Source organism: Struthio camelus, chromosome 5, assembly GCF_040807025.1.
Source record: "Struthio camelus isolate bStrCam1 chromosome 5, bStrCam1.hap1, whole genome shotgun sequence".
Lineage (NCBI taxonomy): Eukaryota > Metazoa > Chordata > Aves > Struthioniformes > Struthionidae > Struthio > Struthio camelus.
This window is the reverse complement of record NC_090946.1, coordinates 43503992-43528814: the sequence shown is the minus strand read 5'-3', so window position 1 is coordinate 43528814 and position 24823 is coordinate 43503992. Positions and strand designations below refer to the sequence as shown.

General features: G+C 42.7%; 1 protein-coding gene across 1 annotated transcript in view; it reads right to left on the bottom strand.

The window, feature by feature from the left end:
• Positions 1-6885: 6885 nt before the first annotated feature.
• ZFYVE1 (zinc finger FYVE-type containing 1) overlaps positions 6886-24823 on the bottom strand; it is a 28737-nt gene continuing 10799 nt past the window's right edge. Inside the window, exons 3-12 of the mRNA XM_009670403.2 lie at positions 18985-19489; positions 16789-17003; positions 14289-14395; positions 13194-13302; positions 12525-12622; positions 12299-12416; positions 11748-11918; positions 10773-10953; positions 10112-10225; positions 6886-9024 (exon numbers count right to left, since the gene is read on the bottom strand). Of these exons, the coding sequence (XP_009668698.2) occupies positions 8792-9024; positions 10112-10225; positions 10773-10953; positions 11748-11918; positions 12299-12416; positions 12525-12622; positions 13194-13302; positions 14289-14395; positions 16789-17003; positions 18985-19489 (1851 nt within the window). The 3' untranslated portion in view covers positions 6886-8791. The remainder of the gene's footprint in view (positions 9025-10111; positions 10226-10772; positions 10954-11747; positions 11919-12298; positions 12417-12524; positions 12623-13193; positions 13303-14288; positions 14396-16788; positions 17004-18984; positions 19490-24823) is intronic.

Below are 24823 nucleotides of genomic sequence, written 5' to 3'. Positions count from 1 at the left end.
GCCCTCAAAGGAAACCTTCACAACCGCTGTCCCAGGTGTGCCACAAAGGTTTACACCTCTTTTCTGACTCAGCAGAAATTTGTATGCAACATCTATTGCACCTAAAGCTTTTGGGCAGAGGGACCATACCCTGCCACTTTCATCATGATGGGCCATCAGCCCTACACCACCTCACTCTGGCGCATGTACAGGGAAAGCTCTTAGGGTGTAACTGAGCAAACATGTTTAGAGGGTGTGGTGTTGCAGCCTACTCATCCCTTTGCATCCCCACTAGCGGCCAGGGCTCGTTAAGCACACTTCAGGAGTGTATCATCGGGCTTGGCTTCCTCCAAAATGAATCCAGTTCATGCACTGCAAGGGCTCTACGTTGTGAATTGAATACACAAGAGATTCCCTTCACAACTGCAATGCTAACCTGGGCACATGCTGGGGGTGGGAGGGAGGTGGCAGTGTTATTTTTCCAAGGCACTCGCCTCCCGTTTCATTTTTCAAGCAACTTTGGATAAGGGGGAATTACTCAAATACAAGCAGGTGCCAGCAACAGTCAGTCCTACTAAGATAAGGACTCCTCCCTGTCTTGCAGGGTTCCACAGTCATTTCTCCTGTCCTCTTACAGTCTTCAGGCCTAAAGAGTTTCTGGGAAACCCTCTATTCTTTTCAGTACCTCCTATTGCTCCCCACACCCCAATGTTATGTGTGGTTATCTCCTTCCCTTTCTTTATATCTCTTTTGTCCATTAATCTATACATAAGACAAAAAAGCTATAGCAGGAATATTCTCCTCTTGGGAGCAGTGCAACAGTACAATGTGAATATATTCTATTTGAAATAACTGCATTGTGAGAGTAGTCATCTCTCCATGAAAGATGAATCTCAGCAAATATTCAAAACACTCTTTCCTGTTGGCATGTACATTCAGAACCCCCCAGATCCTATTAACCAACTCATGTTTTTCTTTAGGCAGACTGAGCTGTGAATTCCTTATGACTAGCTGCTCCCCAGATACACCTGGCTTCAGCATCTTCCTACAGAGCCTTCTTTCTCACACACAGTGAAGCAGGTGCTGCTCAGAGCATACTCTGCTGCCCTGCCCCTTCTTTCTAAAAAAACTTGTTAGAGAGCTTGCCTGTCCTCTTCAGATGGAAAATCCAGCCTTACTTACTTGCAGGCTCTTTCTTTTCCCCATACTAGCCCTGGATAATCAAGAGTCCAGTCTGGCTAACACAGTCACTGATTCCCGGCTTGCCTTTCTTTCCAATTTAAGAAAACTCTCTGCAGTTTGTGTTGGTTAGTTCTATTCATTTGGGAAATTTTCTGTTGCGTGCACAGTGATTAATACATGCAGCACAACTTTTAAAAGGGTGTACATTGACTTAGTTAATAATGCATACTGCCACTAAGCATCTGTTCAGGAAACAGAAAGGTAACTAACACCATCCCACTGCAAACTCCTAATGTTACTTCTGATAATCAACTCAGAGTTGGGCTGTACATCAGTATTCTTGCTATTAAACACGTGTGGTTCAAGTGCTTGCAGGCAGCAAACCACAAGCATCATGACCTCCCTTAAATCAAAATTAATTCCAGAACTTAAATTAGCATTTAAATTCTCTTCACTGCTCTCAACTCCAGTCATGCCTGTTCTGTGAGAATAAGACCCTGCAACAATTATGCCCAGTTGCTATGGGAAACACAAACTAGGAATTGTGGGAGAAATTGTGGCATCTTACATAACTAAAGACAGTTTATTTCCCTTTGTCCCCCTTTAGGCAAAGTCCATTAAACAAAAGAAACTCATTTGCTTTCTACTGGTTCCAGGAGCCAAAAACATACATGTCCCTGCAAACCCATTTCACTCAACCAGGGCTTTTGCAGCCAGTGCTTCCAATTAAGCTTGCAAGAGTAGTATGAAAGGAGAGGGGAAGTAGGGTAAAAGAGAGACAGTTTGGCTTCAATGACAAACAGCTAGCAGCTTGCAGACAGTAGATGAACTATATTGAATCAACCATTTCCTCATACAGCAGTAGCTAGGACCCTAAGGTGACTTTTAAAAAAAAAAAAAAAAGGGGGAACTGCATGCAACACTCACCCTCCTGGCTCCAGTATCAAAATAGCCTATTTCTTTCCCTCAGCTTCCTGGCAAGGACTGAGTCTAGTAGGAAACCTCAGAATGGCCTAACTGCACCCCAAGTTAGTCAGGCTGGGGTATCCCTCATTCAGCAGGCACCACTTGTTTGATCCTCTCCACTCACTGGAGAGTGGAAGGCTCAGAGTGGACCACCAGGCTCTCTCACTGACCAGACTTTACTGACAGGCTGTAGAGAACAAAACTTCTAGCTTGCACTCAGATCTCTGAACACTAAGCACCTTTGTGCTTTCCCCACTGTTGACCACAGCTATGAGGAGCTCTTGCTGGAGATGCGCTACATTCTTCTTAAGGAGAACAAAAACTGCTTCTCTAGAAGGCTCATCAAAAAGAGCTACTGAAGAATGCTAGTGTGTGTCCTGCACTAGTTACTATTTCTTCCTATACCCTTGCCATCTGTGTTCATCCAAACACTGTGTTGATATCTTACACTTAAAGAGTTCAGCACCAAGCACCATGAGGTTCCGGCAGGGTTCCTACAGTACAATGCACAAGGCCTAGGAAATCAAGGCCATACAGAATTTGTAACCTCTCCCCAGCTTAAAGCAGAGATTATTATTGACTCTTTTCTGTAGTCAAGCTAATCTTTACTTTTCATCAGTGTATAGTCCTTGACTGCTACCCCTCCCTATTGTGGAGGAGGTTATTCTATCAGTCCCTCTCCAATTAAAGCAACACTGGCCCCAGCTGCTCTGTCCCTCCATGGTGAAGAAGCAGCAACATTTTTCTTGCTCCCTGCTTCCAAAGAAAGGACAGAGGCTTTGCTCTAGCAGGAGTCCTTCCCAGGGTGTAAGAGATTAGAGCATGGCAAGGAAGTCCAGTTCCTCAAACAGCAGATACAGGATCACTGAGAATCTCAGGAACAGCCTGCCATGGCATTCTGTCCTGCTCTACTATAAGAACACCCCACATATACTTCAACAAATAATAAAAACTTGCAGTCAGTCCTTCATCAATTTGTTACAGAAGCCATGGAGTCTCACCCTTGTTATGTTCAATCTATTCCGCTTTTATGAACCATCTCTCTTCACCCTGACTAAAAAGGCTCTTTTCACATAAAATCCTTTAGGTCACATGAGGAACTTAAATAGAACAGCTTGAAACCTAAACTGCAGTTTTAAGTGTCTAGGAGGGAGAGGTGAATTGCTTGTGCGTCGAGCTGGGGAGGAGTCATTTCTTTCTGTTGACTCTGATTTAGTGCAATACATGGCTTCATGGTCATTCTTCCCTGAGGAATATTGAAATTAAGACAGTTTAAAAAGTGATTGTACTAGTCACAGTTTCACTCTGGCATTTTTACATTTTGAGCTTAATTATCTAGTACAGTTAGGTCACCATTGAGTATTTATTACAAGGAAGTGGAGACTTAAACCAAAACACGTTCATACTTTTTGTGTGTCCCACTGCAGTAGCTGCTTTCAAGAAAAGCTGTAATTTGGTAATGGACGGTTCAGCTTTGGACCCCAAATCTTCAGTCGCTGGAGCAAGGTGACTGCTTATATACACTACATCACACTATGAGCTGAATCTAGCAGTCAGTATCAACCCAAAGTACTACCTAGACAGGAGTATCAGCAGGGAGGGAGCTGTTTGAAGGAGGGTTAATTAGAGAGTTTAAAGCACTTTACAAACTCACTTTATGTTTCAAAATGGAAACCAAGTCATAAAGCAGACGAGTAATTTTAAGTAAGGTCAAAAATATAATCAAGGTCACTTGCCTTTTCTTGTTCAAACAACTTTCCTATCTGCAGTTCTATTAAAATCACTGCAAGCTGTGAAGCATTCTGATGCTTTCCTGACAAGTCATCATCTATGCAGTATACGTACACTACTGCTTCTCGCCCCCCCCCCCAAAAAAAAATCCAAAGCTGATGTAAAACTACCTTCCAAGTAGAACAAGATTTAACCAGCACTTGAAAATGTCAGAAATCAGACAGCTTCAAAAATCTCTAAATGGCCATTCTTGGCATTAAAACTTCTGTAATGCTGCAATCAAAATATTTCCTACATTAGAGAGCTGCTTTTTTTTTTTTTAAATACCTTTTACCCATATTGCTTGTTTATAATTTTGTTAAGAGTTATAACCAATCAAGTGAAGTTAAAAACGTAACTACACTTCACTTTTGGCTTAAGATAACTGACTAGCTGCCATTCTGATACCATTTGTTAGCTTTGTCACACTATATTGTTGATTTTGAAAACTCTCATAGAAAGTTTTATTTATTGTGGCATTGCCATGATGACATTGTGGATGTCTGCACTACAAACAAAAACATTTTATGACACGCTACGTGCTGTGACTGACAGAATATACATGTTGACACTGCTTACCAAGAAAAAGTGCTCAGCCAAAGCGGGGAGGAGAAGAATCAACCAGCTGTATCACTTGTCCAAATTACTCTCTGTTCTCAAATTACTGGCAGGCAAAGACATATCTGTTGGTGCCAAATTATTATACAGCCAATGGGAGTAAATTAAATGCAAGGACAAAGCCACAATAGGTGGAGCTACAGTGACTGAAAACATCAGTTGACAATGAAACAAAGAGGCTGCAAAAAGAAATGAGACATCACCAGTACTTAAACCTCATTGGACTGGTTACGCTGGAAGTAAAAGGACATAAAAAAAGAGCAAAAAAGTCTGTGTGACCAGGTAGGAAGCCAGAGTCTTGCAACGTTAGAGCCCAGGCTTCCCAGAGCAACAAGGGAATCTGAATTTCTCAGTAGGGGCACAGCCACAGCAGACAGACACCTAGCGTAACTGCAGAGCAGATCCAACACAGTGGCAGCATTTATTTTAACAAAATGTTGACATCAAGAGCTAGTGAGAGCTGTCATGTTTTCCAGAACACAGCCAAAGTTCCAGTTCACAAGTGACACAAACAGGATCATATATGATACATTGGCAAACTTGAATAAGTGCAACTAAGCCTGTGAAGAATAGGGTAGGAGGATGAGCAAGCAGAAAAACCAATAGGAAAAAGGCGTAAAAGACAAAGGCTGCTTTTTTTGTGCAAAATCTTGACAATCGTTTTTCCTGATACATCTATGCTGTTCTACCCTCTGTTTCCTTAGCTACAAATCTCAGGTGCAATGTACCCCTGGTATACATTTAAGCCAAGTTTGGCCTAAAGGTTTGGGGCAGGGAGTCTAACCAAAAATGAGCACATCTATATGAAGCTCTCATATATCTGCTTCACAAAAGGGCAGGAAAACCCACATCACCTATTTGAAGGAGAATCTTCAACTTTCATAATTGGCATAGGTACCCACAATAGGAATAAATCCATCACAATAGAGCAATCGGATCAGCCATATATCTTTCTCTATAAATCTAGACTTGTTTCTTGGTACTTTGTGTGAGGAATTAGTTTTTCACGGGGGCATGCCTTCAGGAATATTTTGCACATCAGTTAATTCACATGATTCTTGTATTATTCATGTTTTTCATAACATTTCCTAATCAGAAGCGATGCAGAGGTTGCTTATCTACCAATTCTGGTGAGAGAACAGTCTATTTCATTCTGTAACTCAGAACATCCTTTATCGTGCCACATCTCAGACAAACCAGTTTCATTATCTTATCAAGAAAACGTGCTCATTTTAACCACTGAAATATGTTATAGTGAACTCAGTTGATCCAGAGGACAGACTATGATCTTGACCAACAGGAATTTAATGGTGAATGATTAATGTGTCTTTCTTAAAACATACATATTGATCTTCCAGAAATTTCCTGGAAAAGTCCTCCCCTACCCTTTCCTCATAAAGAAATGACATTTTCCACATTCAGCACTTCAGAACTTCATACCTCAGTCCCATCTTGCTAAGTCTTTTTATATAAAAAACATATATAATACTAAGCTAGTATTCTTCGCATCTCACACAGGAATTGCATTAAAGTGTCAGACCTCTTCCATACTCGCGTGATGAGACACTCAAGTTTGGGCTTTTGCAGAGCTCCAGAAAGGTTGCTGTTAACTGCAGACAGGTTTTGCAAAGATGCACTCTGGTTAGAGGCTACCAATACCTCTGCAAGCAAAGCATCACTCCTAAGAGTTTATAAATAAGGAACTCTATCACAGGTTTCTCCTGCTGGTATTAACCCTTGTCTTCAGGAGGACAGTTCCACTCCAAGTACCAGATGCTCCGACATGACTTAGTTTAGCCGCTTTTTCAGGATTTCTTTTTTGTTTATTTAGGTTTCCTGTACAGCCTTCTGTCCAAAGACACTGTTTAGAGCCCTTTAGGTTATGAAATCCTAATGCTGTTAATACCAGGTAGTGTCGGGCTCTGCTAAACCATGCGTCTAACCCCTTTAAATAGCTGATCCATTTAATTCCCATATTCTATACTCTCTGATAGAACTGAGTGCTGTGAGTACATAAAAGGGAAAAGATCTGGTCTACAGAAAACAGTGTGCTTAAATCTCATGGGTATTCTCCTCCTCTTTTTTTTTTTTTTTTTGGGGGGGTGGTGGGAGGGTAGGTTAACAACCCAACCCTTTCCAAATTGCCTGGAAACAGTAACATTAACCCTGCTGCAGGTAAGCACCACAAAAGAGATTTTGAACAACAAAGTGAAAGACCGAGTTCCAAGACAATCAGTCAAGAATGGACTCTGTATTGACAGCTTGCTAGAATACTAAGATCACTTACTAAAACTGTATAGACAGTATTTGCTCTTAGACTGAGCAGTAAATCAGTCTGACAGAGAAAAAAATTGAGACAAGTCATTGAAACAGGTGCCAAGGATTTTATACAAGGAATGTCATGGCTGCTTTCTCTTTGTGCATTAACATGGTAGTAAAGCTGCATGCATAAACAGCACACAGGGCACAGCCTACAAACCATTACCACATTGTAACTGCATTGTTCACCCATTAAAAAAATAAAAAGGCTTTGAAGCACAGAATACTACTGAATGTGCAGGATGCCTTTTAAGAGAGGATTTCTACCTCCTCTTCTCATGCCCTCCCTTGGGCAACTGTCAGTTTATGGCAAACTTTGCTTACAAAAACAGTAGACAGTCCCCAGCAAACTTAACCAGTACAGAAGGTGTCATGGAACATCTTCCAAGTCTACTTCCATGTGTAGGCTGGATGTAGTTGCAAAGGGGCAATCACTTTTGCAAGCATGTTCTTTCAGAGACAAAGAGAGAACTACTTGTTACAAGGAAAAAGCCAGTACGCTTGTTCAGAAGATAAAGTCTTTTATAGCAGTTAATTTAATAATACAGTCCTAAAACAGGGTGTTGGGCACTCATCTACACAAGACCACATTTAACAAGCTGAGGGAAAAAATACCACAGTTCCAGGACATTGCATCAAACTCCAGCCAATCCAAGAGGAGACAAATATCCTCTGGCAGAAGAATTCTTGTCTGTATAAGCCAACAAGGGATGATTTCAGGCAGTTCAATCCACAATGGTCTATTACTTCTTTATCACTGGAACCACAAATCCACAGTACAAGACAGCGTTAGTTAGGTTAAGTGGTCTTTTGGATGATAAAAAAAATCAGTGAATTCAATGCAGTCCTTTATTAGTAAAGGATGAAGCCCAGTGAGTGCCACTTTCTAAGAGCAGAGAAGAAAGCTCCCATTTTCCAGGTGGATTTGTAAGTTCATCTCATTAGAAAAAAGACAAGTCAAATCTGTGCAGTTTCTATGCAACCGCATCTGTGAACACGGAGGCTCCATAGATTTAGGGATCACATAAAAAGAGGCAGAAAAGTCACCACAACCCACGCAACTCAAACTTCGTATCTCAGAATTGCCTACATAACTTGTGTCTTGTTTTGCTCCAGACAAAACTTTTAACTGCAACAAGCTGGTAGAGAAACCTAAAAAAAAAAAACCTGAAAACCTGAGTGCATGAGAACATTGTCAGGGAGAGTAAGACCTTGTTACCTTTTGATTTGGTACTGAAGTTGAAGTGGCAGACTCTGAATATGTGCAACACCTTTGAGAGCTATATTGGTCTCTACCAGAGGGTTTACTTCAATTTGATACCTCTTGCACTGCAAGACCACTGTTTACATCACAATTCAAACAAACTTGCTGATGAGTCTGGGTTTAATCTTCCAGAGACAGAAGAACAGCACCTCCTGATGTAGGGTTGCTCCCATTATTAGATGCAGTTCATAGACCAACATTGGAAATGCTTGTGATTTCCTGGCAGCATGGAGTCCAAACCTTCCTCCCTTTCTCACAGGACACCATGATCAGCAAGATGTTCCAAAACAATAATCAGAAGGCCATAAATCTGCTCCAATATAGGAAGGAACAACATCATCCATCATTTGAAATAGGAATACTCAAAGCTTCATTAGCCAAATGCATTCTTAATATACTAAATTATACATAGATATAGATATATATGTGTATATTTAAATTGGAATAAAATACACTGGATTTTGGTTTGTTCATTTGCAAGTGAGCTCCCTCCCTTCTCCAGTTAATTGAAATTAAAACCTGAAGACTGAACTCAAGCTTATTCCCAGTGTTCCAAGATGGATATAACGCAGGAGAGGAGGCCAGAAACATGCACTCTGGCTGCGACAGGTTAAAAGGTGCAAGGGAGACCAGATTTTTGTTTGTAACCCTGAGAACCTAAGGAATTGCAAAGATCTGGAGAAGAGCCTGGGGTTAAAGGTCACCAGGCTTTTTATTGCAGTTAAAGCAAACTCGGACCGGGTGATCCCATCCACGAGAGGGAACTGCTCTGCGGTCATGTGAGCACTCATCACAGAATCCCTGGCCGCAGGCCCGACAGTGGTGCTTGGAAAGCTTGATGCTGAATTCCTTCCGACAGTTGTGGCAGTGCAGGATTTCATGGTCAGGTACCCAGTATGCAGGTCGGGCAGCATCTTTTACCAAACCTATGGAGGAAGAAAGAGAGAGAAAAGAACACATCAACACGAGTATGTCGAGAATGTCTTCATTCTTTCACTTGCAAAGAGGGAAGGACTCACACACTTCCAGTCATATCACTGCCATAAAGGGAAAGACAACTTATTGATTGCAGTGTAACAGGTAGCCATTTCCCATTTAGGCCTTTCTGCTTTCACCCACATTCTGCCTCTTCAAAGGGATGGATTGTTTTTCCTTAAATGGAAAAAATCCTGCTTTACTCCTAATCTCTTCCAGAGGTGGAAAGACTTGCTCTTCCCTACCTTGGTGACCAAAACACCAGTCACCAAATCAAACATTCTGAAACACGGGTACCATCCGAACTGATGAAGACTTATTCTTCCTTCCATTGAGTTGGCCAGCAAACAGCCCACCAAGGTGACTGCAGGACACACTGCAAGCAAAGCCATGGAATGATGACCTGAGCAGTGTATGGGAGGTCAGCTGCACAACAGAAGAAGATTCAAATACCAAGTGTTTGCTGAGCTGCTATCCAGCACATTAAAGACCAGCCAACTTTCACTATTCAAGACCACATTCCTAATTACTTTCCCATCATTACCAACCCAGAAAACTTTAGATTCTCAACCAACCCTTGAAGAAATACTCAGTGCTAGCAGTCTCCACAGACAGACTTACAGACACTCAGCATCTCTGGAAAAAAAAAAAAAAAAACACACACAAATCTGAAAATGCTCCCTAATTGGGCAGTCCTTAGGGAATTGCAACTGGCAGGTCGCTGCAGCAGTGTATTAGGGGAACATGAATTACTCACATTTTGGATGCCCACAAACTTGAGCAATAGGGAGAAAAGAGACGGTATAAACTGCAAAAACAGCATGCCGAAAACCAAGAGGAAATATCAGGCACGAGAGCTGCAGGGGGCCTCTAGAACCAATTAGGAGCAACAATGGAGAACAGAAGCCCTCGATTAACAGCGGTATCATACAGGAAGTACGAGTCTGTCATACAGACAGACTTGCAGTTTAAAAGTTTTGCCCTGTGAAATCAAAAATGCCCCTAGACAGAAAAGCCATCAAAGAGAACAGAGCTCACCTAAGGGGATGTCCATGGCTGTCACCACCGCTCCAAGAGTGTTCTGCACAGCTTCCCCAACCTTCCTGGCAATAAGCGTGCCCCCTTCCTCATCTGTAGGTAGCTCAGCCACATCTGCATAACACAAGAGTAAAGGGCTCAGCAGCTAGCTCTAGCGTAATTTCTGCCAAGTTTCAGTTTATGTTAGCAAAATACCAGCAACAACCCAAAACACAGCTTGAGGCCTTGTCAGCCTTTATTTACCACCTCCACAATCTTCAATTGCAGAGCTTTCACTTTCTTTTCAGCAATAATAAACAAAATACATATTCTGCTGAAGCAACGACATCCCAACCCCGCTACCATCTCCACACCATCAGCAGGTGCTAGGAAAACAAAGTAAAGATCCAATTAGAAAATAATTTTATCAGGCATCAGATATCTGGTAGCTCATTATAGGGGTCATTCACACATAGGGAGACAAGTTTCACCTTCCATGCCAAAAGACATCAAGTTCTTGAGCTTCCTCACAAAAAATAGAACAAAGCCCAACTTGAGCTGCCATCTACCAAAGAACAGCATTGTCTAATGCCCAGTGAGGCTGGCTGTGATCCAGGAGTCAGGGACAAAGGCTTCAGAATATTACCCAGGGATAATTCTGTCACAGTCAACTACAAATTACCTAACTGGATGCCCCTGTTTTCATAGCAGTTGTCACACACTCGCACTGGTGCTGGTCCCCAGCCTCGCTCAGGCACAGGACGGGTCTTGGAAGAACAGCCATCACAGAAGCCCTCTCCACAGGCCCGGCAGTGATGTTTAGTGTCATTATCTTTAAAAGGCGTGTTGCACTTATTACAACTCTGAGCAGGACAACACAGAAAGAGAAGCTGTTAGCTTGATCTTCCTTAATCGTCTCGTAAGAGAAAAACGGGGAGCAGAATCCCAGGATGGAAAGAGTCAAGACTGAAACTGTGAAAAAGACAGTTACAAGGGAGTGCGTGCTACCAGCCCCATAACTTTACCCCAGGAAGTAATTCAGATAGGTAGAGGTACTGTGGTTAGGTCAATAAATTGCCATAATCCCTTCTGTCAAAAGCACAAATAATTACATCCATAATGCGCAGGGCTGAATTGTGGATATTTGATCTTGAAGGGGGAAGAATTCAGAACACTATTTTCATTGCAGAAATGTTTTCTGCAAGGCATGGGGAAACTTCTAGTTTAATCACTGGAACCAACTTCTGCATCAAATATGAAATTAGAGTTGAATCTCTGCAGCTATAAAAACTGGACTATCAACAGCAAAAGCCAGAATTTGAGGTGTTCATTCTTGCTTTCAAGAGCAAGTGCATGCGAGCCAAGATTTGCAGCTGTGATACTGTCGGGAGAGGAGGTCACACTAAAGGAGGAAGGACACAGTTTCTTTGGCAAGGCTGGGCAGAGTCCCTTTTCACTCTTTGTTTGGCTAAGTCAAGAATGGAAAGAGCTGAAAGCAATTCAATTTTCTCTAAATTGTAGGAGAAGGGCTTGCTGCAAGGGAATAAGAAGCATTTGGAATCTACCAGATACTAAATTACTTAAAGGGTAGAGAACAAAATGTTTAGCTATGCAAAGCTTTTCTCCACAGCACAGAAGTACAGCAGCTGCTATTTACCAGGATCTGAGAGTTGGGCCGCCAGTAAGCTGGGGCAATCTGGTCTGTCAGCCAGGAGGTCACAGCTTTTGTGGGTCCCAGGCTAAGTTCAGACACTGACTGTGCCATGAAATTCATCCCATCCAACAGACGCTGGGCTGCATTGTTGTTGTCTTTCAGAAATCCGTCTGTCTGGAATGAAATAGGCATTCATTTGAGAATAAAAACAGGGAAGCCTCATTTCTTATCAACAGATGGCTCTGTGACCCACTGTTCCTGTTAGACTGGAGGGCAAGTACAAGAAAAATTTCACCAGCCCTGCTTTGAAACACAAAAGGTAGGTTTTAATGGTGTAACATTCATACCAAGAGTTCATAAACTGGCAATTCAGCCATCTTAAGCTAGCCAAAATGTGACTGAAGCTCCTTGAAAAAGTTCTTTTAAACAGCAAAGACAGGGGAACTGCTCTTATGAGTGCCAACCCATTTTCTCCACCATTGTCTGGAAGAACCGACATGCACGTGTGCACGGATGAAACACATACACAAAGACTATCCAGCAACCAGACTTACCCCTGGCCAGACATGTTCAATTTCTGTCCTCACCACAGTGTTCACAGGATCTTGGTTGCCAAACCAGTACTGTCGGCTGCGGTACACCACCCCGCAGTTGGGGCACTCAATCACGTATCTGCAGGGGGGATTTAAAGGAAGATATGTTAACCTCAGTGAGATGCTGGAGGTCCCGAGGACTAGGCAGAGCAGAGGCAACAGAGCGCCTCTCAGCTGCAGTACTTACCCCGACCAGGCATACTTGGCAAGGCCCAGCCAAGGGGAGTCAGTGGAAGCAGAGGTTTTCGGCACCACGCTGACCTCCATCCCCCGTTCATAACAGGCCTACAACACAAACACTCAATTAGATTTGCATGCTTGGGAATCCCCAGGCTCCAGGCACCACAGCTGTTTGGCCATGTGAAGGGTGTAATTGGCATTCTGTGGTCTCCACAGCAAAGGGGCCACATATCAAACCTGTTTAACAAAAATCCATTATCAGTCATGTCATCTAGAAAATATTTCTACGATAATGGAAACCATGATGGTGCCTGACAGTCTTCCTGTCTTCTGCATGCTTCCTTCAGAAAAAAATCAGCTAATACTGAGAGATGGGCACAAACAAGTAAGGAGAGTAACTGCATCCAGTGTGCAGGTGGTCAACCTCACCCAAGCTGAGAGCAGCTGAGCTGACAATTTAGATAGCAAGTAATGCGTAGCATGGAACAGTGACAATGTCTCCAAGCAAAAATAGCAGCTCAGTGGGGATCAACTTGTCTTGTCAAGGCCAGAGCACCTGCCCCATTTGAAAAAAAAAAAAAAGCAAGAAAGTCAGCACATGCCTGGTGCCCTCATTCATTGAGCCATCCTTTCCCCTTCTCCATTCCTCAGACCTCCTCCTTGTGGCTCTGCTCACCTTGCAAGTATAGACTCTGTTATCATACTGGTGAGAGTATCTGCATCGACTCTTGGATTCATGAGGGACTCCTTCCTTTGCATGGTTCATGCTCTTCTTACAGCCACACCTGAGTATGCAAAAGCAAACCATGAGTTGACCCCGTTAGACACAGGACAGATGTCATTAATAGTTCATTTATATTGCTACCTTGCATTTGTAGTCGTTCTAATCCCAAAACAATTTCACAGCTGTACACGCAGCAATGACATCATTTATCACTGAAAGGTAGGCTTTTTGGAGGGAGGTGTAGCAGTTGTTTCACAGTACAAACCAAAACCATACAACAATTTAGTGCAGGAAGTCACTGCAGGCCAATTTAAATTTCACAGAGAATCTTAGCTAGAACTAATCAAGTTTGGAAACCAGGCCAGGCCCGAGATAACACTGCAGCCTACAGACTCTCTAATGAGCACAAAAAAGCAGGAACATAGCTTCTTATCCCATTTGAGAGAGAGCATTCCAATAAGCATAATCAGCCTTAACATCATGCTGCTATAGTATCTTATGGACTCAAGAGCAGTGACTGCCACCTACTGTCTTTCCAGGCTCAGTCTCTGGGCTCTCCGCAGAGAGCAACAAACCCAACTCTAATCAAATCCAATCTGGGGCTCCCTTTGGAACCAAGTCAGCATCCCCGCTAGTCACTGGGCACAGTCCAGATCCCTGGTGACATGTGCTTTAGTATTGTTTATGTAATAGAAATGGCAGGAACGATCACCATGGGAGATTCCAGGGGATTTCTACTCCTTTCTTCTTGCCCCTTGTGCAATTCTCAGCCCACGTGCTCATGAACCAACTGAGGGAAGGATATGAGCAGAACAGGTTTGTAGAAAAAGACAAAAGAGAGTTGGCAAAGACCACATGCAGCTGCTACACAGCGATAACAGCTGTCCTATTCAAAAAGGAACTGGATTTCAAGGAAATTCTGTCCCGGAGTACTCAGTCTGAGGCTGTCAGGCATCAAGACTTCACAGAAACTTTACGTTCTGTGGCTGTAGACCAGGGACAGCACCATCTCCCAGAAGGATCACAGTGCATTTCTCATCCACTTACCCACAGCTGAGGCATACAGAGGAGCATGTGAAATATTCATCTGGAAAGAAAGAGCTGTGAGCCATCTGGTCATCAGGGATCTCCCCACTGAAGCGGTCACTTAGAGCCTGTCAAACGCGAAAGAACGAACTGGTAAAAGACAAAGTAATTAAGATATTTTTTTGAAAACTTTTACAAGGCAAAAGCATGTGTCCCTTTCCTGGAGGGAGAGCCAGAGAGAGCACACAGCTAACAAATCATGTCTTGCTAACCTGGAAACCATGCAGGTCTAAGACAAAGATAGAAACCATGCAAGAGAGAAACTTGAACTTGTATAGAGATGATCTGAACACTTGTAAGGTACTTACTCTTCTCTCCCCTTGCACCCGCCTTTAATTTCATAGCAGAAACAGGTGGGACAAGATTGCATCCACCTCTGGGCATGCAGCCCCATGCCCAAAATAGCTGCTAAAGGCAGCTTGCATTCTAAAGTCTCCAGTAGGCATCTTGAAGGGCCATTTCTCATAATATACCAGGGCACATTCTTTACCCCTCAGTTTGGAAAGTGCTGCCTTGAAATTTCCTTTGCCCTCCCTGGCAATTGCTCTTCTCCAGTGAAACTAGACTTCCTGCTAGTGAAACATCACTGCCGGGCCTGTGGAGAGGGCTTCTGTGATGGCCGTTCTTCCAAGACCCGTCCTGTGCCTGAGTGAGGCTGGGGACCAGCACCAGTGCGAGTGTGTGACAACTGCTATGAAAACAGGGGCATCCAGTTAGGTAATTTGTAGTTGACTGTGACAGAATTATCCCTGGGTAATATTCTGAAGCCTTTGTCCCTGACTCCTGGATCACTTCCTGCTAGTGAAACTGCAGGTCTGGGACAAAAGGATTTTTTCCCTTTCCTAGAAGCATCCATACTCAGATTAAGTCAGTCCTTAGCCTTGGAATCCTTGACCTTTTCAGTTCCTTGGGGTGCTGTGGTGAAAACAAGTATATCTGGAAGTAACGGAAAAAATGACATTTGTTTTTTTGATGGGTATCTTTGAAAGCATAAGACCTAACTGAAACTTTTCCTATAGCTGAGATAACTACGTCTGCCTTTCCCTTTCTCTCCTCCCTGGGGGGTACATCTCTGCTGTCTAACAAGGGTTGACTTTTTATGTATGCACACACATATAGATACCTCTCCCTACAGCCCCTCTCAGATAGGACTTCTATGTAGACATCTGATGTCACAACATTTCTAGGAAATTATCTTGAAGACCTCTTTCCAGTATGACTGATACTGGCCAATGGATTCAAAAGTTATAGGGGATGGTCATACACCCAAATATCTCCCAAGCCTTGCATCCTGAGGAAATGAAGCGAAAATGTTAATTGTTTACATGGTAGTAATTTGAAGACAGCAACCTACCAATATGAACTGAGGCATACTAGCATCCCTATCTGCAACTTCCTTCCTTGATTACTGCGATAATTATCTAAAAATGAAAAATACTTGGAATAACCTCTCTAGCTGTTTTTCCCCTGCTGCCAGTCTGCTCCCTAATGCAAGGGATTTATGTATAGGCTGCTTTGGCATTCCCTTCTCTGTTCCAGCTATCCAAAATGCAGAGCAGCTGGAGTTAGCTTTCCAGTGGCTGCGGCCAACATCAGGCTAGACTGTTAACATTGCCTTCTTCTGCAGACATGCCCTTCCCCTCCCTCCCCCCCACCCCAGCTTCAAGTGACAGCTGTGGTCTTCCAGGCCAATGAAAATATCCTGCTGATCAGGTTGGGGTACAATGGGTGGAAACTTGTAGGAGGGACTACACGTTTTCAAGACCTGAAAACCCCTCTGACGTTCTGGCAAGGTGAATTTTTTTAAGAAAAACAAAAAACCAAAAAACCACCAGCTGCTTTCTCCACTACTTCCTTTTCATCAGCCTTCTGACCTGATGCTGCACCTCCAAAATGATACATCATTTGGCCTGATCTCACTTAGTTTCCTAACTACTGCTACACGTCCTTCCTCCCTTTTGCCTCCTAGCCCCCTCAGCTTACGCTACACCCAATGCCAAGTTTTCCCAAACACTAACTCCCTCCAAGTCTCTTGCAATCCCTCCCCTTGCACTGAGGCCATCCTTAGGAATTTCAACAACAACTCCTTCTGAGCTAAATTAGCTTGCTCACTGTAAATCTCTGTCATTAAGCGCTTGTCGCTCATACCATCAGTTACTTTCTCTTTCCCAGTCAACTTCTTCCTGGCTCAGTTTTTTTGCTTTGGCTCTGTTTTGCTCTTCAACTTTTCTCCTGACCTTTCAGGGTCTTCGCTAGTTTTTTAAGTGAGAGCTACCCAGCCTACCTGACTGCTACACAAAGGCATCACCATCACCTATGTCAAAGACTTACTTTATCTCCAGGTATCTGCAAGTCTGCATTACTGATTCCCTCTTTCCAGTCTTTTTAGCTGCAACTGACAGTAATTGGCAACAGTGATACAAAGACTGTGATGAACTGGTGTGTATAGCAGAGGACTTACTTTTAGTGCTTTGTAGATAACCCCAGGCTGTCTTGGGGACCGAGTGGTATTGTTCTCCAGCTGCTGCTCCACAGCTCGCCTAAGTCCCGAGAAGTCTGTTGGAGGATTGTAAGTCCTTGTTCCCTTGTAGTGGATTGAGCTGAAAGCTTCAGGAAAACAGCTTAGCTTCCGGAACCGATCCTGAATGAGCTTCTCAGGAACCTCAGAGGGATGATCTATACACAAGAGTATCAGCAGGTATATAAACAACTGATAGTTTAAAATAATATTTAAATTGCATGGTGCTTTCATACACAAAACCATGCCGGTTTTCCTAATTAAACCTCCATATACTTCTGGAATGGAGTTCTTGGTCCATTTTACAAGTAGAGTAGTTATTAAGAAACCGTTTTCAAAAGCAGCTGCTCTTTTTCAATGTCCAGCTTCAGATTCTAAGACCAAGTTTCAGAGATACAGGTAAATCCACAGGTAAAACTGGAAACATCTAGGCTTGGAAATACAGTTATGCAGAATGAAAATCCATTTTTGACATGATGTAAGAAAACTCCATGTTAGCACATGTGCTAGTTCTACTCAGCAGATGATAGCTTGGCATAGTTAATCCTAGCACTTGGCATAGTTAGCCCTAGCATCTGATAAGTGGAGAATAAGAACATGAACCTTACATGGGCTGCTTATTCTCCATGCCAACCCTGCAGGAAGAAAGACCAAGTCCTTATCACCCCTCCATACAAGGTGGAGCACTTTAGAACTGGTCACATCAGATCAGACCCGCAGAGCCCAACACAGTCTTCTGCCTGCTTCCCAGTATCTGCTGCACATTTCAGAATAAGACCAGCCCTTCTTCCCTACCCTAGAACTATATAAACACACTCATCTCTCAATTATCCATCACAACAGATAACTGCACGCTGCTGCAAATCCACGTGCTAAAAGAAAAGGTTTCCTTCCTATTCCTCCCATGATCAGAAGTGATCATAAAATATATTTTTTTTACTACCCTGACTTTGCACACAAGTGCAAGTATCATTACAAGTCACTGACTCTGACCTGCTGAGACAGCAAATTTCAACAGCTATATGAAACTCTGCATTGCCAATCAGCAAATTGGCAATGTAAGAAAAAGAACTGCCTTAGCAGGTGAATTATAACCAGTTAAGAAGGAACTCTTATAATATAAGTCCAAAGAACGTCAAGTTCTTCTGTTCGCTCAAGAACTCTCTGGTGAGAAAAGCCCAAATGAGAATGCGGGCCAGCAGGGAGCTGTTGTGGTATTACACAGCAGAGGGCTCCCAGATGCTCACAGATAGCAAGACTGAGCCTCATGCGCTGCAGGGAAGCTAGGTCAATTCATTAGGGCTCTTGCTCATTAAAGCACTAGAAATGGACAGCATGAAGAAAGGTTTCAGCATGCATGTTGAAACAGAGGAAAAAGGGGCCAGGAGAAATTTTATGTTCTTGAATGGCCAAAAACAAAATACACCTCAACTTCCACAGGACAGTGCATTTCACTCAGTCATGAAAATAAACTACACAGTTTAAATACGCACAATCCTGTATGCCATAAGCCAAATTAAAAGTGCTGGTGAAAAACACTGAAAGGAATAAGAAGTAATTGTGTGCCAGGCTTGCTTCTTTGGCCACATCAGATACATGCCCAGAGAAAAGTGGTGCCAAATCATCAACCCTGGGCCACCATAACCTCAGCCCCACCCCTACACCAGCCTCAGAATGACCGTGGCCCACAGATTTTAAAAAAGAAGGGAGAGGGTACTGTATTTAAGTCCATAAATTTCATTCTTCTTGTCCATCCTAATTTCTATATATGGTCTGTTTTTGCTTATTTGTTGCAACAGGACTCTCTATATTCCTACCAAAATGCCACAGTATCTCAATTTTTAACCTTTGCCTGCTCTATCACCTGCACCCATGGTGCTGTACAATGACCGCTTGCTCCTAAGGCTGGCAGAACTCCCTTCGTGACTAGTCAGTGCCGATGTCCAGCCAGCTAAGAGGATTATTCTAGCTGGCCTGGGGTAGTCAGGCTGCCATCAAGGAATGGCATGCTACTTCTATAGCCTGGCTGCCAGATTGGAACAAGTGAAAGCAAAACCCAAATCCCTGTCTTCTACATGGCAGTGAAGAGCACTGAAAATTCTTAGCACATTGTAATTCAGTGTCTTACTGCCTACTTACCAGAACCCAGTAGCTTGGTGTACACAGTCTCATGGAAGATGATGACACCAGGACCCAAAGTGGACAGAGGAACATCTAGGCCACAGCGGGCTGTAGTGGCCTTTAGCTCCTTGGTGAAATGTTTTAAGTAAGCCTCTGAGGCATCCCCAAGGAATTTGAAGAGATCATTGTGTAGCCTGTCAGCACGAGTGCGGTAGATGACAAGGTCAGAGATGGCCAGGACCTTCAGCAGCAGCCGTGTTCTCTGGCTCAGGTTCACAGTAGCCCCAAGGAGGCCCTCTGTGTCGATCACCACCACTTTGCGGACAGGGTCATAGGCTGCCCAGACTCCCACTGTGCATGACTCTTGGGCTGGAGATGTCTTGAAGACTTCCCGGCCATAGAAGAAAGTGTGGTTAAGAGTGTGAGACTTGCCGTCCCCTGTGTTCCCAAAGATGGACACTACCTTTAGATGTTGGTCAGGACTGCAGTCCAGTTTATTAATAAAGTCTTCTTCATTCCTCACCTTCCAAAAATAAGAAACATGAGAAAAATATTACAACTATGCAACTGGAGCTGTCAACACAGAAAGCACAGCTGGTTTCAGGATTCGTAAGATTAATAAGTGATCAGTCCCTGTTCAGATTTCTTCACAAGTTTCTGAAGCACCAACAAGTCCAAAGCAAAATATTCCAAAGTAGCTTTCTAACACATATATATCAATGAGATTTAGGCTGTTCCACCATGTAGAGTTTTGAAAGTGATACCTTGCTGTGATTAGCTATAACATATAAAGTTTCTATAATGTCACCCAGTTTACTGTGCCAATCCATCTAGAGAAGGGAGCATAAGCTACTTCCAGTTTTGCTGGAACAGTGACTTGGATTCTTGGATTCAGAGTGTGGCAGATACTGTGAGTAGCATTGCTCTCCTAGCAAGCCTCTGAATTCATGTGCAAAAACAGGTGAGTGCTTTTGTGACCTTAACTTGCATCATCCACAGAGGCTGAGCACCTGTTCAGAGAGAAAAGGCTCCTCTGTTCAGCTGTGCTTCCTCTATCCACAGCAGAGGGCTCCCAAACACAGCCTGCCACAGTTTGCCTGGCATGGCCTCTGTCACACTCCAGCAGAACAGATTTTTGTGGGGCAGAGAAGAAAAAAGAAGCAAAGTTATGCACCGGAGGCAGGTAGTCAAAGCAGGTCAAACTGGATCTTACAGAAGCACCACAACCACCTCAGTGGTCCATTTCACATATATATTTTTTTTCCTTTTCTCAGTTGGAGACATACAAACACCCACACACAAAAACACATGAGTGGACAACCTTCAGCAGGTAACATTTCTTTGGTTTTACATAGGTTAAATGACATAAGTCATGTTAATTTAAGACAGAGAATCAGGCATTTTCTTTTCAGATACTAGAGCAACAGGGAACAGATAAACCAAACAATGAAACTGATTAGGGCTTTATATGAGAGCCTGCCTTGTTTTCATTGCAGAACAGAGCCTGGGCATTCAAAGATTTCATGCTTCTCATTATGGTTGCTTACCTGTTGCATTTTTTTTCCAAAAAGTTTTTACCCAACAGATTATGTGATAGGGAAAAAGATGACAGACTATTTGAGAAGGATTAAATTTACCACTTCCATTGTGATCCCTCCTCAAGGAATCCCCACCAGCCAAAACAAATAGGGCTTCCCTTTTCGCCTGACTCAACTTCTGGAAGATCCCTGGCTCTTTCCTCAAGTGAAGAGATACACAACGCCGCCTTCCACGGGTGTTTTTTTTTTTGGCAAGAATAACTCAAAGTGCCATCCCCCTTCCCCTGCGAGTACAGTCAGAAGGTCTCAGGATACAAGATCCACAGAGGTCAGGAGGTAATAAATGCTTTCTTCGAACAAGTTTATTCTTAGATCAGCAAATTAGTTTAAACGTTGCACAGCCCCATTTACTCTGGTCAAACCTATCAGCAGCATCCAGACTTAGAAAGAAAATAAAAAATCGCCAGTGTGCCAGACTGTAGTTGGGAAGGGTTTAGAAAGAAAAATTGTGGACTGTAGGGCTGCAGTAGCTACTCCCTGATTCAAAGCATTTAAGGCAGCCTCACAGTGTGGAGGAAAACAGAAAATAAAGAGAGCAAAACTCCGTTCACAGAATCTTTTCCAGTGTTTATGGGAGACCAGTAAGACACGCTCAAGATACATTTGCACACAAGAGAGGGTCTGCTTTTCGGTAGCTCCAATTATTAGCACATCATCAGGAAGGTAGTTTAAGTAACACATTCAGTTTCTCTAAGTGTCTCCAGAGACACCTCTGTGTATTAAAGCAAGTCCTTCAGGGGATAGTTCCTAAAAGCAATCACATGTGATTATACGATAATGTTACAAGTGCGTAAGCAAAGAGGAACACAATCGTTTCTGCTCCAGCCTGTTGGTTTTTTCTATTTGCCTTCCTCCCCCAACCTCTTTCCATAGGGACCTCTCTTTTCGCCAGAGTCAGCACCCGATCGGACCTGATCGTTCTGGTTAACATAATGGTAGCTCTGCAATGCATTCCCACCAGTAAGAAAGAGAAGCCAACTCAAACTCCACTGCAGCTGAAACTGCCCCAAGCTGAGCTAACATAAATGCCCACAGCACCAGTGTTCTTTTGTGGTCAATGTACTTTAACAACTACCAATGTCAGGTCAACTTACTGTGGGAAGAGGAGCTGGATATCTGAGCCAGAGTGAGCAAAAGCTGGCTCCAAATCATTAATCTAGGTGTCAGCAGAGAAGTCACCCTAAATATCACATCAGATATCTTAACCATTGAGCTGTTTACCCTTTTCTAATGCTGTAGGCTCACTCAGATTTTCCTTCAGGAAGGAACCTGGGAGTGATTCAGACAAGCAAATCATCTAGAAGCACAAGAATGTACTGAACTAGGCCTGAAGTCCAGCTAGTCCAATAGTCTGGCAGTAATGAATGAGAAAGAACTTAAAGAAGAAAAGAGTAAATGTTTCCCAGTATACTTTACTAGCTCTCAGTAGTCAGATGCCAAAGGGCTTCCCAAGCAGAGGCTGCATCTAATGATCACGTTTGATAGAGGACCAGTAGACCTACCCTCCAGGGGGTTGTCTAACCCGTTGGTAAACCTATTCATACTTTTGGCTCCTACAACATCCTGTTGCAATAAATTCCACGCAGTATGGGAAAACAAATTAAAAGCCTTCCTTTTGTAGGTTGAAGACCCTTTGCTTGTATGCTATCAGGTGACCTTTGCTCTTGTGCATGCCCCCTCTTTAACCATGGCTGAGTGCAGGGATGTTACTTCCAAAGAACCATCCACAACCACCCCCCTGTCAGTAGTCAAATTTACCTCCCTTCAACAAGTTCCCTTAAGCTATTTGAAGTCAGCACAGTAAGTGTGCTAAAGGGCTAAACCTTGTGGGACACAAGTCCTACTTCTTGGTTTTGTTTCTCATATCTGAGAAAGCAGAGGAAAGTTGCACGTGCAGCAGGTGATACTGTGCAAAAGGAGCCACATTTCCGTAGCCACGCATACTACCACACCACCCAAGAGCGACATATATTTGACACAACAGCAGGGTAAATATGAAACTCTCCTTAAAGTGCATAGCAATGCCAGTTAAGAATGAAAATTTTGTAAGTTTACTTAAAACAAAGGACATCTCCCTCCAGCCCCTCCTCTATTTCCCTAAAGCATTTTGCCATTTCTAGTATCAGAGTTTCATTCATACTTTTATAATAAATCTTAGCTGATGAGAGTAAGTCACCTCTTCTAGAAAGAAAAGCTTTTCTTCAATTATAGGTTAATGTCTTCTTTCCAGTTATAATTTCATTGTTAACAATTGTCATGTACCCATCCATGCAGCTACTCCCTTGGAGTTGAACTGAACTGAAGGTGAAGGCCTTCAGCAGGAGGAACAGGGAACTTTACTCTAGCTGTAAAGAAAACAAAAACTCACACCATGCTGCTCTGGACCACATTTAGATCCGAAACCCACTTGTCACCCATATTTGGAAATGTAATGCAGCTAACAAGTTTCCCAGATCTAAGCAATAATAAAAGGATAATTGTTTAGGAAGACACAAGAAAAAAAGAACTGCTAAAATCACATTCCTGCCCATGAACTTCTTAGAAATAATGTTATTCAAACAATAAAACTTTTAAAGCTTAGGAACAAAGCCCACAAAATAGAACAGTTTCCAATGACCTGTGCTTATACAGCTTTAACTCCGCCTCCAGGCAAAACAAACATTAAGTGAATCAGACATTTTTTTTTCCACAGTTTTCTCCATCCAAAACTATTCAAGAAATCTTTAAGGCTTACTAATATTCATGGAAGCGGTGCACAAAGCTAGGGCTGTGCCACAACCACACAATAGCTGAAAACAAAAATCAGGAGCGTTTTGCACCGTATTCAGACGGCCTTCATTTGTTAGTCTTACGCTGTCATTTTGAGTTATACTGGTACTTTTGCTGTTGCATTTTGAAATCTTACACTTGCTTGAGCTTTCTAGCAGAGTGTTTAAAAACTAAAATACATTTTCTTCAATCAAGAAAGAAAAATCCCACGATATATATCATGAAATTTATGTCATTTGTTTAACCCGCAGCATACCACAGCATCTTCTGATATACAACCACTAAATCACTAAAAAGTATATAAACTTAAAACACTTTCAAACAATGGAAAAATAAGCTACAAGATTCATAAAAGCACATCCATATATACATAACAGCATAAAATCACAAACATCTGAAACAAATCAGTCTTCAAACACAAGTGGACAAAGCAATCAAGTGAAGAAAATACTATTTTCCTTAAAATATTACTTCAGGCTTGCAATACAAGCAGCTCTGCCCTACAGTGCAGAAAACTTTAAAAAGACAACGCTTGCAAGAAGTCAAACTATACCTGAAGTCAGAAGAAAGGGTGGCAAAGCAAGCTAAAGCACAATTTGCAGCCTTTTGTAATTTAGGCAGCCCTTTTAAACACAAAATTGAGACAATTTCAGGTAATGAATCTTAAGAACAGCATATCAGTCATTAAAGCTGGAAACCAAACAGAGCTATCAGATCAGCCTACCTCAACACAGACTAGTTCTTTATGACACAGCCTGCAAATTTTGTTTTATATAGTTAAAACACAACTAGCCAGAGTTCCTATTCAGGGTAGATTAATGCGGAAGTCCTAAAGATGCATGTGCAAAGCTCCAGGTCCTCATGTTAGGTCATTACGTCAAAGTTTCAGTATACACTGAAAACAAACAAAAGAGAAACCTAGAAAGCAGATACCTTTCTCTAACTACAGCCTGTAAGATGAATCTGAGAAGGATAACCTGCAGCACAGTGCAGTGCTGCCTCCAAAATTCAAATCTCTGCAGAGCTCTTCACAAGCATCACTCACAGACAGGCAGTGTGTGAACATAAAGGACAACATTTGGCTTATCCCAGCAACTCAAGTGCAACTGGCTGTTAAATAAGCTGCCGGAAACTCCCTGCTTTTGTCCCACAATGAACCTTTGTTGATATTCCCACGTGTTCCTTGCTACCACTGAAAGTGAGAAAGGATTGGGTGGCTCCCTGTGAGGAAGGGACACTCTGCTGTGAAACCCATGACATCAGTAGAGGCAGGAGTGGGGCTATCCTAATTCAAATTCTTTTTCCACTATGATCATTGGATAATTCAGGTTTGAAGGGATCTCAAGAGGTCATTACCTTCTCCTTTTAGAGGCTTCTGAACAAGAGAGAAGATAAGGATTTGATCATGAGCAGGTGCTCAAGAAGAATCAAGACTGACTTCAGTCTAAGTAGTTCTGGTTTCCTACCCCAGTTTGTCTCCCATATCTTTT